The sequence below is a fragment of the Prunus mume genome, linkage group LG1 (genome assembly GCF_029339155.1).
Source record: "Prunus mume cultivar Tortuosa linkage group LG1, ASM2933915v1, whole genome shotgun sequence".
NCBI lineage: Eukaryota > Viridiplantae > Streptophyta > Magnoliopsida > Rosales > Rosaceae > Prunus > Prunus mume.
The window spans coordinates 29,596,819-29,611,004 of NC_142698.1; the positions used below are offsets into that span (position 1 = coordinate 29,596,819).

The window sequence follows — 14,186 nt, forward strand, 5'->3', positions numbered from 1 at the left end:
TTGAGGGACAACTCTTTTAGGGCCCACGCTGCATCGTAGATATTCATTCAAATATTATCTTTGCAAAAAAATCACTTAAATCTGATTATCATTTGACCACTCAATTAAATTATTGAAATTCAAGTAAAACAATGTGTTTATTGATTTTGTTGGTCTCAATTAGATGTCTTAATGATTTTCAATTTACATGGTTTTTTTTTTTACAAGGATGATCTCTGAATGAATATGTGAAAAATAGATAGTTTTGGATAGTTATTTTATTTTTTATTTTATTTTTTATTTTTATAGGTAGGGGACTCTAAAGGGTGTCCCTCAAATAAAATTATTTCAGGGATATATATATATATATATATATATATATATATATAGCTTCCATTGAAGGATCCCTCAAATTAGCTTATTTGATGGACACTCTTGTAGGGCCCATTCCGCATTGTATTTCATTAATCCAAACTGTCTATGTTTTAGATAATCATTCAAAGATCATCTCTACAAATCACTTGAATTCGATATCGTTTACCACTCAATTGTGTTATTGAAATTGCAGTACTTTCTTGAAGTATCATGTTCATTGATTTTGTAGGATACAATTGGATTTCGAAACGGTTTCTGATTTGTCTAATTTTTTGCAAGAATGATGATTTTGATCGTTGAAAAAATATTTATAGGGAAATCTAAAGAGTATTCCTCAAATAAAATTATTTAAAAAAATCTTTCAATAGAGGGAGAATATATATATATATATATATATATATATATATACAGAAAGCTTCCATTGAGGGATCTCTCAAATAACCTTATTTGATGGACACCCCTTATAGGTCCCACTCTGGATTGTATTTCAGTAATCCAAACCATCTATTTTGTAAATACTCATTCAAAGATCATCTCTACAAAAAATTACTTGAATATATATATATATATATATATGCGGATCCTGTTAAATAACTCGCCTTCTAGATCTTGTTCTTTGATGTAACCGACGGCAATAGACTAAATTAGCAAATATTAAAACACTTATAGGTAGAGAAATCACCGCTCCTTGATTAATAATAGAGATTACAACTTTTGCAACCCTAGAACAAATCTCAAAACTCTTGGCTGTTTTTCCTCTCCTTAAAATAAGCCTTGCCACACCCTATTTATAGATATAGAGTGGGCTTACATGTCCCAAGGCTGATTGGATTCCTATTCCTAAGTGGATTAGGGAATTACACTTATCCAAATCCTAATAGACTTCTAGAAATCCAAACCTGAATTGAATAAGGAAAACTGAAATTCTTTCCTAATCCCTCTAGGACAAGAATTGGTATACCTCTAATTTTCCTAAAACAATCCTAAACCAAATAGGACATATTTGACGAGCCAAAATCCTAACAGATCCGTGGCACCATATTTTTGACACAATTTTTGACACAATTTTTGGGCCATTAGATTACTCCACTTTTAATGGTTGAGATTAAATCTAACATGAGAAATAGTTTTCATGTTTTAAATAAACAATCATTAATTTTATTTTCTCTCTTATAAAAATAAATAAAATTATTTTCTCTCTCCTCCATTTTTTCTTGGAAACGTAATCTCTCTTCTTGGTAATATCCTTTTTTCCTTGGTAATCTAATCTCTCTCTCTCTCTCTCTCTCTCTCTCTCTCTCTCTCTCTCTCTCTCTCTCTCTCTCTTCATATAGGTACAATTCATCTAGCATATTAGTTCCTAGAAAGTTTTGAGAACATGATAATTAAGCATCCACTTGCCTAATCAATCCTAGAAAATGGGAGGTTGTGCTTGGTAGATAGTTGCTTAAGAGATTTTGGTACAAGTATTTATGCATCGACTGCTGGAGATTTTTCAATTATATGTTGTAATTGTTTGAGGCTATTCTAGTGAATTGCTGTAGCTTATTGAAATTGTCTAATATGAGATGCTCTGCTCCAATTATTGTTTGGGAAAAACAGGTTCTTGAAAGATTTGGAAGAAGCTTAGAGAGTAGCTCGGACTAGCAATGCCGTCTGAATTTTGGGTTCTTGTATATCTTTCATTTCAAGAGCCATGTGCACAAGTGTTTGTGGATATATACGGGTGTTTAGATATGGTCACTAGCTATAATATCAAAATTTGGGTTCATCAGAATTGCCCTCTGTTCCTGCAGAACACATGGCCTTTTTGTTACCATTTTGTTGGAGTAAGAACTGAAGGGGATTTGTATCCCATAAATTTGGAGGGTAAGATCCAACAGCAATTTCCCTCCCTACCATAAGAAGCATATAAAAGAATGAGATCTCACATCTTTGCACCAATTTTTTTCGCTAACCAAGCTGGATACGAATGAGAGAGAGAGAGAGAGAGAGAGAGAGAGAGAGTCCCTGTGATTTGTGGTTTCGTTAGGTAGTGTAGGTGTTGGAGTGGTGGTGGTGGTGGTGAGGGTGGCCTTGGGGATGAGAATGGGACAAGATAGAGAGAGAGAAGCGGCACATGAGGAGGAGTCAATTCTCTTTAGAAGAAAGAGAGAGAATGAATTAGTTAAAGATAATTAATGAGATGAGAGAGAATGAATTCTTAATTAATATGATATTAGAAATTTAATCCCAATGTGTAAATATTAATTAAAGAAAAAAAAATTGTTTTGCCATGTCAGGTTTAATCTCAACCATTAAAAATCGAGTAATCTAATGACCCAAAAATTGTGTCAAAAATTGTGTCAAAAATATGGTGTCACAGATCCGCCCTATATATATATAGTCTTCTATTGAGGAATCCTCAAATAATTTTATTTGAGGGACACCCTTTAGGGTAACCTACAATTTTTTTCCCAATAATCCAAACCATTTATTTTTTAGGTCTTCATTCATAGATCATCCTTACAAAAAGTTAGACAAATTGGAAACCTTTTCGACATCCAATTATATCTTGCAAAATCAACGAACACGGTGCTTCAAGATAGTACTAAAATTTCAATAACTCAATTGAGTGGTCATATCATATCGGATTCAAGTGATTTTTTTTGTAGAGATGATCTTTGAATGAGCATTTATAAAATAGACTGTTTGGATTAGTGAAATACGGGGAGTGTCCTCAAATAAGCTTATTTGAGGAATCCTCAATATATATATATATATATATATATATATATATATATCAATCAATTGCTGCATACTGCTTGGCATCTTAATTGCCAGTTACTAGATGCCACAGCAAGAAGACAAGGTCTTATAACTACAAAAGCTACATCTACAAGATTGATATATATATATATATATATATATAATACATATGGTGGCACTTTTTTCAGTGTTCTTGGTTATTTGAATTTTGTTGTGTCCCCAATTATTAGAGGACAGTAAATGGATAATATTTTGTATGTTGTGGTGGGGTATTTGAATTAAATTTTAAATGAAATGTAAACGTGCTATATATGTTTACATGCTTGAATTCTGCCTAGATCACATGCAACTTGCCCAAAGGCTCAAGGCATATTCATGCATGAGTAATTTGTTTATGTTATGACAAAAAAAGTTAAAACGATTTAAAATAGAGACGTCAACTTAAAAAGTAAGAACACTATACTTTGAAGTCTCAATTTAACTCTAAATTAATCTAAGTCTTTGGTAACGCGTCAAGAAATATTCACCAAAGCCGCCCAAGCAAAGTCCAGTTTCAATATGATTGATCTCAAGCGATAGTTTAAATTATAAGGGATAGAGGAGCTTTCTCACACACACTATAATGGTTCGAACCATAAGATCATTAATCTGAAAATTAATGTCCTTTTTTACTGAAACTCATATTCATTTTAAAATAACATTAGATAATATATCTACTGAAAAGAGGCACATGTCTATAGACTAAACTTTAATACATAGGAACTTTTTGTTGGTCATGGAATCATTGACTTTAAAATTCTTCAACCTGTTTTATTTAGCCATTGGCCAACTGAGAAATTAAATATTGCAAGCTGTACGGAATTTAGAGAGATATGATTTGTTTTTCCTTCGGTTTCAAGTGGCATGGGATGCTTTAAGTTAGTGGGAGCTCAGATGCACATCCAATATACAATATATAAAAAACATTGTGCAGCATGTGTTGCAGGTTACTTGCGCATTATATAATTGTAGCAAGATCTGAAGCAAAATGAAACAAATCCATGGCATACTGCCACTAGTACTGCATATAATTAGCTAGATCTGAAGCTTGAAATTAACTATATCACAACAAATAGAGAGACACCAGAATTTAATGTCCTTCACTTGAAACAAGACGACGCTCTATAAATTGTGTCTCTAATTTTATTATTCATCTCGTCCTTTTAATTTGTTGGCTCTGTGATACAACTAAAGGTTAGCAAGTTCTAAATTCGATGACTAACACGCATTGAATCAGCTATAGCGTATCATCAGGACCAGGCCAAAAAGAACATATTGTTTTCTTCAATAAGGAAATAGTAAGATAGTCAATAAATTTGTCAACGTTGACAATAAGTTGACTTTGTTTTTTTTCCAAGAGTATATGCATAACCTCACCTAACAGCAAAAATTTCAAGAGCTATGGAGAGGATGACACATAACTCGAATTTTTATTTCCGCTCCCATTAATGCACTAGTTGTGCCACAAAACCAAGGACTCAGCCTAAGGGAAGATTTATATTCAATACTCCAGCATAGGGGAAGATTTCTAAAATATTAAATATAGTTTAAATTTTATAAGCTTATTCCTATTCCAATAAATAAATATTAGCCCACTGCATCAAATAAATATAGCTCACACATGCTTTGTTTTTCATTTTTTATCGCTAATATAATAAACTAATAATAGCTCAATCTAAGTAAAGTAAATAATAGCTTAGTCCTTTATTTAAAATAAGCCCACTCCTCTTGAAGCATATAGGAAATAATAAACATCAATCCAAACCAATATAAATTTGATTAGAAACAGAACTCACGCTAAGGGTTTACCAACTTGAGCTATTCTAATCGTATTGATATTGAGCTACACCCACAAAGAGTAAACATCAAAAAATCTCTTCTAGCCACCCAAAATGCCATATTTGAACCTTGAGAGCCTAGAGGAAATATCTCTCCTCTTCTAAAAAATTGTACCAACCTATCTTCAGTGGGTTCTTCAATCTTAGTAAGTTTTTCTCTTTTTACATATATTAAATTTCCAATTTTAATTGTTGTTGTTAAGTTTTTATGATTTAAGGTTTGGGTGAAAACTTTTGGAGATTGTTGATATATGTTTTATTTTTGCAACTTGAATTATTAATTAGCATATATGATTTTTGGTGTCTAGTATTTCTTGTTAGGATATCATGTCATATGATGATAATATATCGGTAAAGAGAGGAAAAACTATTTATTCATTCTTCAAAAAAAGTGAATTTTATTTATATTTTGTATTTCTTTGTGTTATATTTGCTTGTAATGTGACTTTGTTTGATTTATAATTTTATTTACATTTTTGTTACAGGGCCGTTGGAGTGTTGAAGACGGTTGGTATGGTGAATGGGTAGCCGAACTTGGTAGCTTGGCGATGGTGGCACTGAGTTTGGAAACTCAGTGAGTTCATACTACTCAAGAAATGTGGGTATCTAGAAGAATCTGGATGTAAAGGGTAGTGCTCAAGAAAAATGCTTGAGAAATGCAGGAATCAAAAGAACTTTCTTGTTGATATATTGATGGATGAAATTAAGTGGAGATTGCCCACGAATCCCAGAACAGATTCTGGGATTCTTTACGATAGTTATCGATAGTTACTGCTACACCTAATAAAGCATTTTAAAGATACATGATAAAGGATAAAGGATAAGCTTGACGAGGTTTTTTGATTTGGTGCTGGACCCTATGAATGTTGTTTGGGGACCGTGACTTTGACAGGTGTCTAATCACTTTCAAATCCTCCAAGAGGAATGCTAGTGCAATTCTCTTTAACATTCTCTTTTGAACCTTCTCCCTTCTCTTCATGACATGTGTCACTTTATCTCTACATCTTAAAACAATGTATGTTTTGTTTTCCAAATTTATCTTTGTTAAATGCATTGGACAAACTAACTTTTATTTCTACCTTGTTAAAAAATTAAAAGAGAATTTTAAAATCTTCCACAAACGTTAGTTTAAAAAAAAAAAAAAAAAACTGTTTACTCTTTTTTTTAGTGAGGGAAGGGAGAAGTGGGGTTTTTGTAGTAAGTGCAATGGAGAGGAAAAAAATGGGGATGAGACATGCTGTAATGGAGAGTGGTGATGATTGGGTGTGAGGAATTATGCTGTAATGGGTTTAGTTTTCATTTTTTTTAGATTTTCTATTTAAACCCCACACTTCTCTTGTTCACCCCATGTTCTAAGGAAGCTGAAAAAATAAGGAGATTTTCTATTTAAACCCCACAAGCTACCTTTAGAGGAGAAAATACCTTTCGGGATGTATCAGGTCTTATTCATTATCTGGTTTCAAGTGCATAAACCCAATTGTGCCTCAGAAAGAGGAGAGAAACTGGGAGGCGTGGTTTAATGGCTACCTTAACGGTCAATTATCGGTGTCACGAGCTCTTGGAGATTGGCACATGAAAGGCTCCAAAGGTTCCTCTTGTCCCTTAAGCGCAGAGCCGGAGCTTGAGGAGACAACTCTGAGTAAGGAAGATGAATTCTTGATCCTAGGAGATGGGCTGTGGGATGTGATGAGCAGCCAATGCGCAGTTACAATTGCAAGGAAAGAATTAATGGTAGGGATGGCTCAAGGACTGAGGACATGACAACCTAGTAGTTGTGGTATGCTTCTCCCCAAACCCACCACCTTTGCTTGAGATCCCGAAATTGAAATTCAAAAGGAGTGATGAATTGCAGGAAGTACTAGGTAAATCATGTAGATTTGATGCTTAATCACATTTGTGGATATTGAAGAACATTTGGAGATATGGTCTGCATAGGATGTAGAAGAGTTTGATTTGAGAGAGAGAGAGAGAGAGTTGGATGAGATGCTGATTTAAATATTGGGGTTTGGGTGGGTTTCATCTTTTCTTTTCTTCTGTTTTTTTTATCTTTTAACTTTTTTAATCAATTAGAATGTTCATTAATTTAAACAAATATTTATCTGTATTTTTTTTAAAAATTCCATAAATTTTAATGGTTTTATTGTAAAACTTATTTTTGGAACCAAAAAGTTTTTTTTAGGGAAGTATACTTCGTTTTTATTTTCAAATATTTATTTAATTGAACTTTTAATGTTTATTTTTTAAATTTAATTGTTTAAGTTAAGTTGTAAATTGAAGGAAATATAAAGTTGATACATTTAATAAGGGTAAATTTGGGAACAAAAGATATATTGTCCAATGCATTAATGTCATTATTTTTAAGTATAGAGAAAATGATACATGTCATGAGGATAAATGAGAAGATTCAAAAGAAGAAAGTTAGAGAAGAATGTTACTAGCATTTTCCTTATATGCTATTGCTTGTGATTGGTTGATCTGGGTGGTGACTAAGATATCCTTCGTTCAAGTTCTGATAGTTTGGGCGTTGGAAAAGGTAACCTTTTATTGTGAATGATCGATAACTCCTTACTCATTTGGCCAGTCAATATACCTTCGGCTCTAAGTACCTCGTCGATCACTGGCCCTCAGTGTGGAACCTTGGGCCTCATTCCCCACTATTTCCTTTTAGAAAGCCCAAGTACCCTCTCATCTATCGGGGCAGTTCTAAAGTACATGGATGTTCTTTGAAATCATTTTCGTCAATCTAAGTTCCTCTTAAAAAAGAATTGAGTTCTCATAATGCAGGATCCGAGGGGGGTCGCCTTTAGTATCAGGGCTGATCTGGGTCAAATTCTTCACATATGCACCCGATCATCAAGTGATTACATGTGCCCTTCCTAAGCTTCTGGAATAACTAAAACACTTGAAGAAGAAGAGAATGTGAATGTGTGCTGGTTTTGAAGGAAGAGAATCGGACAAGATATGCTTCAGAGGTTTAGGAAAGTTTTGTTTTCGTAAGAAGACGTGTGAAAAGTTTAATCGGATCATATCACAGAATAAGAACTCCACATGGTGGAAATCTGAGTAGAGATATTGTATAACATGCATGCTTGTTGAGAAATATCGTTTCCTTTAAAGTTTGATTGTTAAGTGCAGCCTGCAGGAGCACCATGTGCAGCATGTTGCAGGTTAATTCATATCGAATTAATTTCTTATTATTTTTATAATAAAAAAAAATTGATGAAAGTTTTAAAATAAAGAGTGCAGATTGTGATGCACATATAAATATACACTGTAACCGACCAAATAAATAAATATACAATACACAGTATTTAATTACTTAGGCAAAGTTAGCTGAGGAAAACTAAAGACTACGGGTGACAAATTAATTGTTGAAATATATATATATATATATATATATATAGTTATTCTCTTATTCGAATGTTTGCACGTTATTATCGTACAAATATAATTGTAAACAGGCATGAAAGCATAGAGGATAGTACAAAATACATGACGTCCGCATGATAATGATGTTGGGTGTCCGCAAAGGATATATATTTCAAAAATAAAACAGTGGAAAAAAAAATAAAAAATTCATTGATAACAGATTGATTTGGATCATCATCCAAGTAGGCCCATAAGCATTTGGGTCTCTAACAAGTCAATTCTAAATCATGAGGCCCAAAATCAAATCAGTAAAAGGCAAGAGAGAGGCAGAAGAGGAGCCAGTGCTGCGTAGGTCTTGGGAGGAAACAAAGTGAGACGCAAGCTATATGATGCTTAAACAGTGTCAGTGGATCAGAAGAAGAAGAATAATAATAATCAAGAGTTGATTCATGACAAACATTTTCTGTATTTTCAATTGTGAGACGCAATGAGCGTTATAGATTAAATTTAGCCAACTTGAACTTTTTAACGTTATAGATGAAAGTTTAGTCAACTTGATCAACGGTGTTAGCAAATGTAACGCAGTCTCATATGTACGAGAAACAACCTCCATAACCGTAACCTCATCAACTAGCTACCAAATCTATGTATTATAATACATTCATGTTAACTCCAGAGAGAGAGAGAGAGAGAGTGCACTTTCAAACTAGCCTACTGAAGGATCGTTTGCATGTCCTATGGTTTAGGATTTAATGGTCAACAACAAAATTAAGCTGCATACATTAATTTGTTAGTTATAATTAAGTTGACCATTTATTGTTGAGTTTGTGTGGCTGATACAAGGCATGAACACAATAATTTGCCCATGAAATGTCACCACAGCCGAAAAATGGGCCAAATTCTTCCCCTCCCTTCATGTGCATCGGGATTCGATTCATATAGGAGACAATCTTGAAGCAACCCAACATAAATACTCCCATTTCCCCCTCACTAGCTAATGATTAAAAAACACACACAATAATTTAAAACTTAAAAGTACATAGCCTACCATTAATTGCATCGAAGTCATTTTAGATATAATCTTTTTTTTTTGGGGGTCAAATTTTAGATAAAATCCTTGCCCGCATGATCAAGAAAAAATGGAGTTTAGACCCTAAAAAAAAAAAAAAAAGTTCAATGATAGTACCTAGACAAAAGAAACAACTTGTTAAACATTTGTGTTAGTGTAAAAGGGTAATGAAATAATTAGAACAAAAAGAAAGAAAGGTCCTAGAGCATATTTTTCCAAATAAAAAGTAAAAAGAGTTAGGGCATAGTAACAAAGCCCGCTATATTTATTTGGCTTATATTTCTTGAGTCATTCTATAGTGAGGGTCTTATCTAAGGCCCTTAAATGAGATCTTATTTCTTAATCATTAGATCAAAGGTTAAGAGATATGGCCTCGTCTAAAGACCTTAGATTAGGCCCTCACTATAGAATTCTTGTATATTTCTTTTGACTTGTTCAAGGCCTTCTTTGGGTATGTAATTAGTGAGTGACCTTCAATGCCCAGAGGCCCACTTAGCTCTTTTGGTACTTCAGACCCCTTCCAAGAGGGGAAGTTAAGTGAGAACCTCAATTTGCGAACCTTATATGAGGACACCGTTGGATTTAATAAAAGAGCTTATCATTAGTAGGCCTATTTTAGCATGACATATTATACAATTACCCATATAGAACCTATTTGGAGCGAAAACTCAAAAACTAGCCACTTGTCATTTTCTAATTGATTCTTAGTGTGTTAAAAAGTTTCTAAAATCAATTAGAAAATGACAAGTGGCTAGTTCTTGATTTGCCCCCCTCTAAATAGGCTCTATATGGATAATTGTATAATAATATTATGCTAAAATGAACTTATTGCTAAGAACTAATTGCTCATAGATAAGCAGTTTAAGTCAAACAGTTGTACTAGAATCAGTCCCTCAACTTATTCTCTCTCCTCCGGTCTATAACATATGTCATCTTTTATCAAGATCACATTTCTTTTTCTTTTTTTGGTTTGGGTGGGTCGGGCCTAGACGGGTTGGGCCAACTTTATTGTTGTACTTTTTAAATTTAAATTATTAATTATATTATTTATGGTCGTTATCTCAACTTGTTATCTCTCCTCCATCCAAAATGTCATGTGTTGATGCCTAAATTTGGTTCAACAACAAAATTACCACTTCGAAATCGAGGTTGACATTCATTCCAAACCAACTTGGCATGCCCAAGCAGTGGCGGAGTTAGGAATTCTATCAAGGAGGGTTAACTTTAAATTACAATGAACTTAGTTTTTATAGGAAAATATATATAAGAATTCATTATAATGATTAAATTTCAATATCACAAATTTAATATCTTAGTAAGTATAACCCAAATTCTAGCAACCTAAAAATAATGAAAGAGTATCAAAAGTTGATTTTAGATAGAATGAGAAAATCAAATAAAATCCATGACACACATATAAATGACATATGAAGACACGAAAACAAATATAGATCATATTCATGTTCATTGTAGACAATTTACATTTGTGAGAACGGTCAATGATAAGTATAGCTATAAAACAACTTGGACAACATAGATAAATATAATAATTTCAAAATGTTGAGAAGGGTCAATTGACCCTTGTGGGCCTTAATTAGCTCTGCCAATGTTACCAAGTAGGTCGTCCCTTAGAAGGAGTTCTAGTGCTTAGGGATTGCAACTTTTAAATAAAGATTTAGCAAAAACATGCAATCAAACGACACTTGAGATTAACGTTTGACCCACAATTGGATTACGTCCACGAGGTGTTGGGTATGTTCAAAATTCTAACAATTTAAATGAGAGAAAGTCTTCTAATTTGATTATGAAAGAAAAAATATTATTGGCTGAAAGGCAAAAGTGAAACCTATGGCTTCAAGAAGAAGCAAAGAAAGAGTATGGCATAGAACCAATCTATGAATTACGAAACATACTCAAAAAATCCTTGGTGGAAAATTCTCTCCTATTCATATCATCTAACTTACTAGCCACATTCTCTTTCAAAGCTTCTAGCAAACCCTTATAACTTTGAAGTTCATATATCCCCAATTCATCATCAATAGGGTCATCCCACCAAAAATTGACTCTGTCCTCATCCATAACATCCTCAATTTCACTACTCTCTTTTCGCGATGCTTCTAAATCTTCATGATCACTGTCTTCAGGAGTGGATCCAAGGCTCTCCTCATGATGATCATCAGATGTACATGAATCTTGTTCACCAAGAAATCGATCTAGGACAGCTTTGGCGGAGGGGTTTCCAAAGAGGAAGGTCTTGTTACCGGGTGAAAAGGTGATAATCGCAATCTGTGCACCCGACAAGCAGCATAGATCAGTGGCTTTGCTGAAGAGACCCCTGCGCCGCTTTGAGAAGGTGGCCTTGAGGTAGTTCTTGTTGTTTATTTTCTTAATGTTGATCTTACGTGTTCCCATGATTTTTTGTGTGTGGATATATATATATATATATATATATATGTGTGTGTGTGTGTGTACGGATGTCGATTTCTTGTTCTTGATCCGTAGTAAATAGTGCCTTGTTTATTTATAGGATTGATGAGTAGAAAGTTTGTGAGTGCACCAAAGAAAAAACTGCATGCTATATATATATATGTAAAGATGACTAGGCTTCCTATCAATGCTGGGTTCCCTTTTCCTATCAATGCTGGGTTCCCTTTGTGTAATAATTGGAAACACTTTATTTTTGAAATTTCTTTTCCTTTTAAATTATGAGAGAAGGTCTTGTTACATTACGGAAATATATTCAACGCTATACAGTACTTGATCCTTGACTCTTTTTTATGTTTACAGCCCAGGACCGCCGGTAGCGATACGCTAGAAACCTCCCTCGTTTGGGCGCATAATGGTTGGGGTGTTAAAAAAACATAGATTAATAATTTTGACTCCAAAGTCTAATAAAAGAATCCTACTCCTACAAGGACTAGGTATCTTCTAACTATATAAAATAAACTCAACCCTAGGTTATCAATTTCACTTTTCTTGAGACGTCTCAAAAAATTATTCTTGAGACTTCTCAAACACCATGTGTTCCTGGGTTAGGGTCTAGGCTTGATCTTCGAACGAATTGAATCTGAATTAGGGGTTTCCAATTCCAATTCAAATAATTTTGGAATGAAAGTTACCTTCCAATTCCGTTCCAAAAAATTTCGGAATTTCAAACATTCAACTTGGAATTTTCGGAAAATTTCGGAACTTAGTTGAGACCAATAATTTCAAAATTTCTTTGAAAAATTTCAGAAAATTGGCTCAACAATTTGAAACTTTTCGAAATCTGAATTGGCATAACTCAAAGAGTCTTAACTTATTATCCGTTTTGAGCGATTCAGATCTTGTGGAAAGATGGAAGTATGACCTACAAACGTTGCAATCCAACAAAGTGTCTGTCGCCGCATGCCTACATTCAGAGAGTTTCTTTAACTTCTGCCTTATAAAATTCTCTCCTTTCTCAACCAAATCAAGCATGTAACATCCCGATCGATATGGATTCAACAGTACTTAAGAGAGATCTACAACTTCATTAATTTGTTTCGGAATTGGTTACTTGTAATTTCTTCAACAACAAAAGGACTGGGAGTATCAGAATCCTAACAATTTAAATTAACTTAGAACTAGAAGGATGAAACAAAAACATTACAAAATTAAATGAAATCAAAGGCTTCAATTCGAGAGTAAATACAAAATTCTCTGTTCAACAACAAAGGGTTGATGAATTAGAGTTTTCTTACAAAAACAAAAACCAACAAAACTAATGGCATAGATCTCTTTCTTGGCAAGTAGTAGAAGTAGAACCGATCTCTGAATTAAGCATTGCCAAATAATCTTTGGTGTAAAATTCTCTTTTATTCATCTCATCTAACTTACTAGCCACATTCTCTTTCAAACATTCTAGCAAACCCTTGTACTTTTTAAGTTCATGTAGTCCTAAATTTTCATCAATAGGCTCATCCCACCATACACTGACCTTTTCGCCATCCCCACCAGCCTCATCTTCTTTCTCTTCTTCTTGATGGGCTTCTGAATCTTCATGGCTATCCTCAGCATCAACGGATCTTATATCCTCTTCATCATGACTGACTTCTAAATCTTCATGACCATCCTCACCATCAACGGGTCCAATGCCCTCATCATCATCATCATACATTGTACATGAAGCTTGTTCGCCAAGAAATCGATCGATGACAGTTTCCGCAGAAGGGTGTCCAAAGATGAAGGGCTTGTTACCAGGCGAAAAGGTGATAATCGCAATCTGGGCACCAGACAAGCAGCAAAGGTCAGTGGCTTTGCGAAAGAGTCCCTTACGCCGCTTTGAGAAAGTGGCCTTTAGGTAGTTCTTGTTGTTTATTTTCTTGATGTCTATCTTCTTTTTCCCCATTATAGACAGAGAGGTTGTGAGCATACCAAAAAAAAAAGCGTGTGATTGCTTATATATACATACAAATTCTTAAGTGCCCTGTCAATGCTGGTTTCCTTTTCTTTGGATTGTCTCCCAAGTCAACACGCTTTCCTACATTAATATTCAATTGGAAACAATTATCTATATAATATTAATTCATAATTGGAAACAATTTTATGAGAATGGATTTATACGTTAGGTAACTAACTATTCGAGTTTGGTTTCCTAAAAAACTTCTGATATTTTTGAGTTTTTCTCAAATTCAAAATCTTTATGTAACGTTGGGAATTGGTTTCGTGTTCCTTCATATGAAAATACTGAGAAGTCGTTGCAAGTAGTTTTTTTTTTTCCTACTCGAATTGCAGAATTTGAATTTGAG

The 14,186-nt window shown here is 33.8% G+C and overlaps 2 protein-coding genes across 2 annotated transcripts; both read right to left on the bottom strand.

Annotated features, from left to right (window-relative positions):
- Positions 1–11,310: 11,310 nt before the first annotated feature.
- Positions 11,311–12,050, bottom strand: LOC103327653 (agamous-like MADS-box protein AGL62). Its single transcript, XM_008230001.2, has one exon. It carries the CDS (start codon positions 11,827–11,829, stop codon positions 11,311–11,313), a length of 519 nt encoding a protein of 172 aa, XP_008228223.2. The 5' UTR covers positions 11,830–12,050.
- Positions 12,051–13,015: 965 nt separating this feature from the next.
- On the bottom strand, positions 13,016–13,930 carry LOC103327658 (agamous-like MADS-box protein AGL62). Its single transcript, XM_008230016.2, has one exon. It carries the CDS (start codon positions 13,808–13,810, stop codon positions 13,160–13,162), a length of 651 nt encoding a protein of 216 aa, XP_008228238.2. The 5' UTR covers positions 13,811–13,930; the 3' UTR covers positions 13,016–13,159.
- Between the last annotated feature and the right edge of the window lie 256 nt (positions 13,931–14,186).